The following is a 12,638-nucleotide window of genomic DNA, read 5'->3' on the forward strand; positions in this document are numbered from 1 at the left end:
ATAAAAACTCCTTCGTTTGCTGTTCAAGACTTTAAAATGCATAGATTTTAAATAATAATAATAATAATGCAAACAAACGATTGCCCTTTGTTTCGAATCAAACAATTCAACTTGACTCGTGGCTTAAAAATATTGTAAAATTATTACGACGATTTATACACAAAAGGACTAACCAATATCCATAAAATGGCTCTCGCCGAGGTGTCTGGCAGCGTAAAGATGCAGGAGACCAAAAGCCAGTTGCATACCAGCAGTTAGGAGTAGCGCGAGGAAACCTGCCGCGCAGACCAGCCAGCCCCAGCCTCCCTCGGGATAAAAATGCGTGCGCATTCCCGTCACGTCTATCCCTGCGACAAAACAATCCATGTGGAAACTGACCTACGAATTTTTTACGATCCCTCTAAAATTCAGTCGAATCGAATTCGATCGAAGACCCAAGCAAGTAGGGGGTCGATTGAATCGGTCGTTTTAAAAGCGGCATGAGTCACGAACAACAAATTTTACAGGAAACATGAAATCGTTGATTACTTCTGGATTTTATACGCTTTTTACGAACCCATAACTGTTTCTTTACATATATATTAAAATATTATTTTTACATACATTCATGGTTGAAATTTATAATTGGATATAGTGTTTTGTTCAATAGAATATTTATTATATCTTTTTATAACAATTATTTTGTTGCTGCATGAATGGAGGGAATTTCAGGAGGAAAAATGGGGTGTGAAAGAAAGAAGAAATTGTTTTTTCTTTACCTGTACGTCTTGTGGCAGGAACGCACCTGTGGAGACTCCTGAGGTCACCAAGGACCCAATTGGAATTGGTCGCTGTTGGCAGATTTTCCTCCATGTCCGCGTACCGCATGCGGCTATCTGAAAGTAAACAGACAGCTACAACACAACACATTAGTAAGCTCTCCTGGTAACAGTTGCCTTCCGCGCTTTTCAAGCTTTTTCACGGCCCTCCGAAAGCCTGGCTATCTGCCCGTCCACGACTCATCCATCGCCTTAATTAAAAAACTTCCTTTATAACCTTCACCTGTCAAGCTAATGTTTTACTTCGGACTGTTTAGACCGGAATAATTGAATCCGCTAACGAACAATGCCTTGTGGTAAGCTCATTCAGGAAATGACGTATCGTGTTTGCGATCCTTACAATCATCACTTTTTAATTTATAAATACTCGTTTTTCTGATGAATTTTCATTCCTCTATTCCAATCACTGTTTCCAATACTTTTTCTTGATGAAAGTACACAGGGATGACCAATGCTAGATATAACTACTTGCAATGGTTTTCTTGTTATTGATGGTACACAGAAAAATTCAATACACGTGCTCGACAGTTACATAGGAGTTATTAAAAATTCCCTTTACGAGTTTTATCTGTCACCACAATGTTTCATTTCAGTTTGTTCAACATGGAATAACTGAATCTTCTCTTTGAATCACCGACCAACGAATTATATTCTGCCTGCAGTCTCATTCAAAAAGCTACATGTCACTCGTACGATCTTTGGAATCCGTGCTTTTCTCTCAAGTTTTCGTTTTCTTTATTACCTTTAATCCCACTACTTCAATATGCATTTTCTGCATCTTTCCTTGATTAATTGATGACTCGTCTGACTGCTAAGTAGTACAAGCTCAAAATTGTAATTATTCAAGTGAACAAATTTAAAATTCACATATTAATACACAAATATTTCAGGGGTGGATTAACTGCAATTGTTCTTATGAATAAACCATTAAAAATCCAGAGCTACAACAGATAAATAAATTCTTTTCAATATTAATATTTAAATAGTAATATTCTAATGTCAAAAATATTTACTTTTACATGACTGACTAATGCTACTTATCACCACTGGCAATGTCATTCTTATTCTAATGCAGTCGAAAGAAATGGCTCGTAGGAGAGTTTTAAAAGGATAAATAATAAACAGTAAAAATGTTGTAGCTAAAGATAATACTTATAGTTAAATGGAAGTCCTTTTGATTTTTTTTTTTTTTAATAGAGAGGCTCTTCTCTGTATTGTTTATGCTTTACGTTTCAAGAGTTATTCGAAGCCCTGTATAACTGAGGTATTTAAAAGATTTAAGGCTTTAAAATCCAGCATGAGTGTTTTATCGTCTTTGCAGTGCATCCCTGACTGTTAAAAACACAAATATATATTAGTCCGTATTTCAATTATTTCCATTTCAAATATTTCCTGTAGCCTTAGGTTCAATAATACGATAATATTGTTTTTAGCAGCTTTATTCTCAATATCATTCGCCCTATATAAATTTATAAGCTTTGGTCTAAGATCATATACTCTGCATCAAAAGGAACGAATCCTGCAGCAGAAAAAGATATAAAATTTATTGTTCATTTTTTTACCCTCCCTGTAATTATATTGTTAATGGACAGTGTCAAAGCGAGCTTGGTGTAACGTAGGATTTGTCGGTTGAATAAAAGCGAGGCGAAGCAATTCTTCTTTATCTTATCGAGACTCCGTAGAGTTTTAAGAAAATTTATCGTGTGGCTTGAAAATCTTATCCCCCCCCCCCCCCCACCTTCCCCATCTCTATCTCAACCAAGATTCAAGGCCTGATGGGGGTGAAAGCCCATTTTACAAAAGAGGCGCTAATGCCTGCCAGATATTTAATGTCCGACCCAAAAGCAGCTTTACTACTGTTTAACTCTGCTCTTAATATTTATTAATGACACCCAGAGCATTAACCCAAATTAAAATTAGGCCCACGAATAAAAAAAGTAATCCACCCATTTCTCTCCTCTCTCACCCCCTCCCCTCTACCTTAATTTATCTACCTTCCACTCCTCTTCATATTTTACATATATTTGTATTCTCAGGGAAATATCAACTGCTCCATTTCCCACAGTGTACTTTTTACTTTCATATTAAAGCTATTCTTACTTTATTCAATATTCCTTACCAGATAGCTTGTAATCATGCTGTAACGGAGAAGAGAATTTTCTCTTACTTTCTATATTACACTTATACATGAAGTACTAGCTTGAAACGATAAAAGAATCATACACCCTGCTTCCCTACTTGTCTTTTTTACCTTTTATATCAACCAAATATTCTGAATAAATAATATACTTTTTCTCCTCTCGTGTAAATTCTCAAATAGAAAAAGATATATATATATATATATATTTATATACAGCTCTTTCCTTGTAACATTTTATCATGAAAATTCTTCTAGAGAATAATTTCTGCTGAAATCTCAGGTCTTGAGTCTTGCGCATTTATCTCCATTGGCTATTGCTATTGAAAATAGTTGTGGGTAAACTTATCATGCTGTAGTTGGTCCAGTAAATGGACAGATTTCCTTAAGATATTTATCGATCCATGTATCTTTGAAGAGGAATTCTATTGGACAGTGGAAGTATCGAGGTACATGAAATATTATGCAACAGCACGCGATGCAACCTGAGACGTAACGTAACGGTCCAACTTTCAATGAATAATTTCTGGAATATTGAAACATCGGAAGGAAAGCAGATCCAAGTTGAAAGATCCTGAAAGTCCTGAGCCAGGATCTGCGTTATGCAAATTAAGATGTATCCCTCTTTACTCTGCAGAGGCGAGTGACCTTTAAAGGGACCCAATAGCCTTTAAAATTTTATGAAATTTCCCTCCTAAGCATAAACTCTGATTCTGTGCAATTCTGCGAAATAAATAAAATATTTTTATCATATGGAAAAATGTTATTCTTCAAAAAAAAGCTTTGTACCATTGTTAACTCTCTGGCACTCGATTAAAAAGTATTTAAAGATTTAAAAGCCATTTGTTCGAGGCTTTAATCAAGGACGAGAATTTTTGTTCGACAATCTTTGTTATTTGCAATTTTTATGTTAGCAGTAACTGCAGAATGGCCAATGAGCATTTTTATAATATCCAGGATTTATTAGGCAAGAAAGTAAATTTCTCGAATTCATTAAAAGTAGAAACGAAGCTTATTGGACGGGCTGATTTGTTTTATTCATTATTCCTGGGGACGAGAAAGTATTGATTCAATAAATTGGCGTTGGAATGCAAATCAGAGTGGAGGTGGAGCTTGGTGCGCGTGAGCTTTAAAAAGAGCAGATGGAAGGATCACGAAGGAATTGCGAGTCCTGACGAGGCAGACACTCGTGTTTGCTGAGATGGGATGAGACGAGGGCTAAAACTACCCCATGAAAGTCCAACGACTCCTCGAAACCCAGCCTCGAGCCTTCAAATAGAAATTTCTTGCCTCAAAAACAACAAACTAGCTACCTTTTTTCGAAAATCAACGAGTCAACGCCTCTACGCCCATAAATATACCCCTCCTCTCTTCTTTAGGATTTATTATTTTTCCTCTGAGCTCCTTCAATCTTATTTCGAATTTATGAGATTCTTTACAAACATTTACATATTCCAGACAAATTCTTTCGAACTTTATCAAAATATCATTAATTTCTCAAGATTATAGAACAATATCGAATCATCAATTAATTTAACGTGTTAGAAATTTTTTTCTTGAACATTATCAACAGAAAATTAATGTGACAAATAATTTGTATAAAATCTTGCATTACAAATAGATTTTAATTAAAAAGCTCATCAATCTTTGTAATGTTTTTATTTTATTAAAAGCCAAATTGAACAAAAATAATTTGACATTTCTTTCAGTAGTGCTAGTTTTAAATGTAGCTTCCGTGCGCTCTATATATATATATATATATATATATATTTCTCTATAGAAAGAGAATTATAAGAAGGAGCACAGCGAATGACTGTAAATCAGATGTATTGAAATTTAGGGGGGCGTGAAAGGTTTGAGCGTTTACGAGGGGAACGTCTATAAACGCGAGAGAGATACCTCATCTCAAAATCCCGTGAAATTAATGGCATCGTTATACGCGTACCGAACGACAAAATGTTTCTTCCAAGCGATCGTTAGAAGCGAGATTGAAAATCGAACCGAGGCATTGAAAACTTTTCATTTATATCGTAGTATAGCTTATACAGGGTGTAAGAAAATAATCGAAGCTGCTCAAACGCAAACGTTCCTTTAATATTTGTCTCAATAAAACTTTTCAAGTCCCATGAAAATCTCTTTGGTGGTTGTCGAGTTAAAGGCTATTAAAAACTAGCACTATTTTTTACTAAATATATATATACAGTTGCAAGGTCATGTAAGTATCATAACCACAACTCGGTTGAGCTAAAAATCTCCGTACTTTGATTAAATTTAAACATTGTTGAACAGGCAGATCTGAAAGAACAATCTTGTAATAATATATAATTGCAATAATTGTTGAATTAAATAAATTTTTATATCCATGCACACATTGTTGATTTAAAATTTACACCCTGTATATCACTGCTCCCTCCACTATTTCCCATTAATTCCACACCAAAATCCACCTATCCGTGCCACATCGATTCTCCATTCGTCAAATTTACGCTGGTCTCTGGAAAAAATCTGCAGTTTGGCAAAGTAGAATAAAAAAGAGAACATTGGGTCGATTAAGATTTAATAATGAGAGTGCGTTGGGTATGAATGAGAAAATAGCGAGTAGGACGATAAAAATCGGTCGGGAAATCACTCTGGGGAATTCCAACTCGTACAAGGAGAGGTTTCCATTTCGCAATCATTGACCTCTTTTTCCACTGCTAGTCCCAGGGAGCCATCGTCTTGTCTTCCCTATCCCTTCCTTTTCCACTGCTTTTCAATTCTTTCCAATACACTACCTCTACCCCCCATCTCCCTTTCATGAGCCTTCCACCACTACTAACCTAGCTGCATCTGTTTTCAAACGAAAGAAAACTTTCAACGATCGCCAAGTTTTTCTCTCTTAACGTTTTAGCTACGATTAATCCGAAATATTCTAAAATTGAAACGACATTCTTGACCTCACCCATGTCCAAACAATCTCGAGGGATCCTCCTGCAAACAAGTAAGGTACAGCTTGGAATATTCTCGAAAACCAATCAAATCCAAGAACCCTTGAAATAAGGGATAATTTTCTCCCAAAGTATTCCTCTACCTCTTATATTAGCCAATTGGGAAACAGATTTTACTTGGATCATTTCAGTAACGAAATAATGTAGCTCTTGAGCTTATCCTACTGGACGAATGAATGAATTTTTTTTTTTTTTAATGTTTTTATGTTACATACGAATGTAATTATAGAGAGTTTTAGAAGATGTATATAATCTTTTTATATATTAAAATACAAATATAAATGAACTAAATTAATTTCTAGAACTCTTGTTTACTGTGTGTTGAGGGGCTAATTGTGTGGGGGGATACTTAATGCTTGAGTTGTACTACTTGAAGGGGAGAAAGAAACACGTGGTCAGTCACAATCTCCGAGTAACAGCGGGAAATCGAACAAAGGCAGACTTTCTACACACATACACATCACTATCGTGACCAAAGCAACTCTCACTATGAACAAGACAAACAGATGGACTTTAAAGTTGCCAACTCAAAGTGGTATAGTCTCGGAAAAATCCTCCAAAGAAAACTGACCGTGGAGAACTTTTGTTCCTCAGTGCCTCTTATTTCCTACTTGTTTGGCCTGCAGTTTGCATTGAGTATAAAAAAAGATACTTTTCTCATCAACTAATTTAATTATTCCCTTCAGAGTTTCTATTTATCAAGATTTTTACTCAAACATTTACCCTTTTTGAAATTAATTCACTTAATTATTATGTATATTTGACTGAAAAAAATTCTTGTATACAGACTACCATCTCCAAACATGTCGAATAAACAAATTTATAAGTAATAAAAATACAGAATTTTTCTCTAAATTCCTTTGACGTCTTTTTACCAGTTCCACGTGTTTCAGAAGAAGGACTGTTTTTAACGCAATTTTCTCGAGTAGTCAGAAACTTTCTGTCAGCAGTGTAAACATAGCCAAAACCCAAAAACAAACTTCCCCTTTCATTAACCACTTTAATTACTATTTCATTGGCGTGCATAAAAAGTTCGCAAAGCTAATTATGAATCCGTTTATGCAATTATCATGATAATATTTAAATTCATAGTTTTTGTGAAATTTAAAGTGGTTCAATTAAATGGTTGGAAGAAAGTTTTGTAGTTGGAGTTGAGCATTTGTTCGCACCAAGTGGCGAATCACGAATTCAATCATGAATTAAAGGGGAACTCATTGTGATAGCTTGGAGAACTGCAAGGAGGAATGCAGAGTGGTTATTGGCTAAGCGATAGGGCTTGTTTCTGTGTCATTAGGGCTGTTAAGAAAACGAGGAGAGATAAGTAGAGGAGAAATAGAAGAAAAATTAGAATTTGGCTCTTCTCGTCTCATTAGAACCTCGTTCAACGTCATTTAGGGCAACGTTTGTTCAACGAGATAATTAAGAGCATTGTATTTCATCTTAAGTGGCACAGAGACGAAAAGTCCTTTTACCTAGTTTTACCTAAACCTGCATAGATTTTTCAGTGGTTTTCATTAGGAACGATGAATGAATTACTTTCTCATCGATTTATGGCCATTATTATTTTTATTATTATAATAATTTTAGTTATTCGTTTCAACTGAACGAATAAAATTTCTGAACACCAGTTTTGCCTTTCACAATAATTTTAGAGAAATGACAAGTTTTGGTAATGAATTATAATGATATTAAAATGAAATATCGTTAAAATGTTCGTTGTGTCGATCATCAAAGTCTTTATTAAAAAAACCTCACCGTATAATCAATGACCAATTCATTATTCCTCGAATGCACAACGCAAAAGACTTTTGATTAAAAAATAGTTGTTGAAAGACTATAGCATTGATAATTGTCAGTGGAGATTTTTCTTTTATTTCGAGGAATAATGAAATTAGTTAAGGGATTGTGCTTTTATTAACACAGTCGTTGATAAAGGGTTGTGGAGGGTTTCCAGTGAAACTTTCATTCATCGTTGAATTGGATCAAGAGAGGCAAAGAAGATGGGATTAGAGTTGTGTATTGTTTTTTGTGGGTGCATAAAGTCATTGAAACAGGGGTGTAAAAAAAGGGGGCGTGGAGGACTCCCAGTGAGATTTTCATTCATCGTTAAGTTGGGCAGAGAGAGTAAAAAGAGAATGGTATTAGTCGTGCTGTCTTTATTTTGGTAAATAAGGCCATTGAAACTGGGATGTAGAAAAAAGAATGTGTAGCACAGCAAATTAGTCGTACAGCCATTAATTTGGCAAATAAAGTATTCGAAACAGGGGTGTAGAATAAAGGGGGTGTGGGGGGGCTCCCTGTGAGCTTTTCATTCATCGTTAAATTGGGTTAAGAGGAAAAGGGGATGGTATTATAGTCGTACTGTCGTTATGTTGGCGAATAATGTCTTCCAACCAGGGGTGTAAAAAACGGGAGCTTTTAGGGCTATCAGTGAAAATTTCACTCATCCTTAAATTTCCTATAGATTATAGAATAAAAATAAAGTAATATTCGTTTTATACGTGCAAGAGTTGGAATTCTTGTACTCTTTTTATTGTGTTAATTTTTATAAAAACTTATTCAATACTACATACATTGTTGCATGGAAATTAGCCTATGAGCTCGTGCATTCTTTATAAAAAAATCCAACTGCTTGTATCAGAACATTTAAAAAGAAATAAACAATTATCTAGAAGTATTTATATAGCTATATTTATTGATCTTTGGTACTCCATGATGAAGATATTACTACTCATCTCTCGTATATATATATATCATTTGCTTGTATAATAAATTTATTAAATCAGGGGCATATAAAATGGACACCATACGTCGTATTATAATTATGTCGACGAATAAAGTTATTGAAAAAATCGGATTTTTTTTCATGTATATGGGAGATGTCTGAGACGGTGCAATAAACGATAGAAAATCACGAGTGGAGCGTAAACACACTCGACAAAAGAAGCTCTGTGGGTAACAATTAACGAATGGACGAAGCGAAACGAAATGGCCAGGAATGCCTAGGGAATTTTCCAGCCTGGCTAAAAATTTCGCCAACTGTGCAGCATTTGCTCCAAACTAGGCTTCTCACTGTTGTCCAACTTTGTCCTCGGAAAAAATAGGCAAAAGTAAAGGAAAGAACACACAGAGTTATTACACCGAGACACGATGATATTTCGAGGGAAAATTCCTACTTAGAACGAGAAATTTCATCAATTTTTTCCAGTTATGCTCTTCTCTGGAAAACTATTTTTCTTCTTCAATAATTAATGAAAACCACTATAACCATTTAGATTTACCATCCCTATCATATTAATTTTTATTTTATAGCTTCCCTTATTTTATCGTAAACACAATTTTTATAATAATAAAATAAAAGAGCATATTTATAACCACATGAATACTAATTTTAATTGCATTGCAAGTAATTATTAATTTTAAATCATATGCAATTATAAATTTATATACGAGGAAAAAATATCATTTTATTTAAATAATTTTTCCCCATGTACGAAAAAGATTTTCAATTACACAAATATAATATTTATATTTCACCTTCTATTTTTTATTTAACTATATATATATATATATATATTTTCTCTCATTAATTAAAAAAAAAAACTTTTGTCTCCATTAGTTTAAGCTCATTTAAAAGTTCCAGCCTCCCTTCAACATCATCCCTTGTACCATTGAAAGAATTCACTGTTGATTCGTTCCTCGGCCTCACCACTTTTGCACGAGGAAAGAATCGTGTAAATCTCGAGGTTGAAGAGTCGATTGAGCAAATGCTTGCCGCGCCAATCAAATCGTGTACCGGATATGGCTTCATTATTGGAATATCGATCAGGAAAACTCACAACTGAAAACTTTATTTGGCCTCGAGCGTCGAATTTAACGCAACCACAGATTTATTATAAAAAAAAGGAACACATCATCCCCCCTCCCCCCACTAGCTCTTTCCCCTTTCTCTCACCTCATCTTTTTCCACCTCACGATTCTCCAGTAGCCCTTTTTTACACGAATCCCCCCTTTGTACTCTGGCCCTTTACATAATAACGAGACTTTTTGCCGGAAACCACCGGCAGAATGCGTAAAGCACGCAAGAAACATAACCTCAATAATGTACCATGAGAGAAGAAAACACAATATATTCCATCATAGAGCATCAAATATTTGCAGAAATTTCAACAATGTAAACATTCTGTACATTGTACTATTAAAATATTCTTAAATATAATGTGTTTATTATTTTTTCAATCGGTACATGCATATATCCTAATTAAACTACAAGAAATTAAATAGAGTCTTGACCTCTGCAATCAACGTTACAGCGTTACATTACAGTTGTTTCGAAACTGTGTTAATTTTAAACAAACATTGCGGTAATTTTCCAATCAATGTTACCAGTTAAAACTTGTTCATTCCAAAAGGGAATTGTTTGTCCTCCCTTTCGATAATTCGCTTAGAAATTTCACGCGAATTTGTCAGATTGAAACGATTAATTAATTTGGATATTCGATTAATTAACGTGGGTGGGTCCAATCTATTAATTTACTGGATGAAGTTTTTAGAGAGGTGGGGGTCGTGGATATGGTTTGCAGGATAGCTGTACTCTACCCATATATGTATATATTACACATGTATAGGGTGGATAATATAGCCTGGAGACATAAAGTGTGGTGGTGGTGGTGGGGGTAAGGTGAATACTGATGCAAAACTGCTGATGAATTAATGTGCTTGGCCGAGCAGCCATCATTAGTATTATATTCATAGGACAGTTTTTTCTTCGAAACTTGTCGCAACAACAGAGATGCACCTTTCCGCAAGACCTACCGAATACTCGTTCCAAATCTGCAATTAATTTCAGGCAGCCTCCATTATTCTCAATTTTACGTGCACGAAGTTAGCAGAGTATTCATTTTACAACCATCGTCGTCGGATTCGTGGCATTGTCCGCCATTTTAGTGAATTCCTCGACTCCATTTTGAGCATAGTTTACTACAGCACACTGCGGCCAACTTCAGGCGACCGCCATTGTTCTCAGCCTCTTGGAAATTTCATTAATTTCAATGGATCTAATTCTTTTTTCCTCTCGCCTCTCAAACATCTGCTTTATTGCAACGTAGTTTTATTGATTTTATTATCGATCTCATTCTCGTTAACTACTAGAAAGCTAGGTTTTTTTGATTTAGATTAGGTTAGGACAACTGACATATAGCGCCATCTAGTCGTTCCAGTGCCAGCTTGTTGCAACTAAAATTGTTCGACTATTTAAAGAATTTTTCTGGACTCGAATTTGCATATGTATCTGGTTTTTATTTCTATTTAAACTTTTTGCATCACTTATATAATTATAGTTATAATTGTTAGATTAGTTTAGAAGGCATTTTTTCATTTTGTTTTTATATAGTTCAGAAAAATTCCAGTTAAAATCAATTCCTATAGCTTTTAGGAGCAGCGATGGAAAGCTGAAAATTTGCTGTGACACTTTCTCCAAATTAAATTTTTCAATCACACGAACAACTAAATCTGTTGGCTGGGTCGTTCTGGAAGATGTTGAGTGAAGAAACTATCGAATTTCCAGCATCTATCTTTCTGCAGCAACAAGTATATAATGCTATATGTATACATATATACTATTAGCCAATAGAAAGAGATGAATTCAAGAATTTTTAATCGTAATAACTTTTCAACTAAGGATTATACATAAAATTTTCATACAAGTTTAATCCTTGGAATTTCTTTCTCTACCCAAAGTTTCAAGATTGTTAAAATTAATTACACGTCCTGTATATATACACAGGGTGCAACAGAATTATCGTCAAGTCCCAAAATGATGCAAATATGAGGTGTAAAACTGAGTGGAAAAATTTGTATTCAAATGAGGTTCGCATGTATAATAATAAAAAAAGGTTAAAAATGGAAATTTTGAATATCTTATTGTTAGATTAAAAAAATAACAAAAATCACACATAGCTTCACCATTATTTATTTCTAAATTAATATATAGGCAGACCACAAGAAATCTGTCAAGTACCAAAAAACTTTTTTACATTTTTTCCATCGTTTGCTCATGAAATTCTTTTTAAATAAAAAATTCTTCGACTTTAATTTTAATCCATAATACACTTTTTTTTAAACGATAGGAATTACGTTTCATCTTATATAATATAGTATCGAGATCCAGCCACAGTAATGCGATTTCGCAACGGGGTAATACGAGTGTCGATGCAAAGTCGGCTAAAAGTCGTTGTTGCCCAGGTTGAATTCAGCAATTTGCAAGCCAGATGGAAACCGAGCTTCCTTTTTCACCGATACGCATCGATATATAAATACAAATATCCCCCTCACTCCTCCCCCACAGCCAGCCCAGTTTTCTCCAACGTCAAACAATTCCAAACATTCGATCCTGCCTACTCTCCCCTTCCATTTCACACTATATTGCCAATATCCGGATAAATCGACTTGCTAACTTTTATCCCCAAACTTTGCCCCCCCCCCCCTCCCACCTGCCATATTATTATTCAATAAAAATCAATTTTCAAATATGTTTATCGCGAAATAATACTTTTGAAGAAATTAATTTCAATCTGTGGTCCTTCTCGATTGATTATATATATATATATATAAAGTTTTGAAGTAACGTCTCTCATGTTTTTATTAAAGATAAAGAATGATTGTTGGAATAATTAAAAATTGTTTAGTTCGTAAAAG

General features: G+C 34.5%; 1 protein-coding gene across 1 annotated transcript in view; it reads right to left on the reverse strand.

Annotated features, from left to right (window-relative positions):
* LOC136782299 (monocarboxylate transporter 4-like) overlaps window positions 1-12,638 on the reverse strand; it is a 58,889-nt gene that overhangs the window by 19,884 nt on the left and 26,367 nt on the right. The window contains exons 4-5 of the mRNA XM_066741635.1: window positions 759-875; window positions 174-347 (exon numbers count right to left, since the gene is read on the reverse strand). Coding sequence (XP_066597732.1) covers window positions 174-347; window positions 759-875 — 291 coding nt within the window. The remainder of the gene's footprint in view (window positions 1-173; window positions 348-758; window positions 876-12,638) is intronic.

The sequence above is a fragment of the Prorops nasuta genome, unplaced genomic scaffold (assembly GCF_024137725.1).
Source record: "Prorops nasuta isolate Cenicafe-Biocafe unplaced genomic scaffold, Cenicafe_Pnas_1.2 PNAS00025, whole genome shotgun sequence".
In the NCBI taxonomy this organism is placed as follows: Eukaryota; Metazoa; Arthropoda; class Insecta; order Hymenoptera; family Bethylidae; genus Prorops; species Prorops nasuta.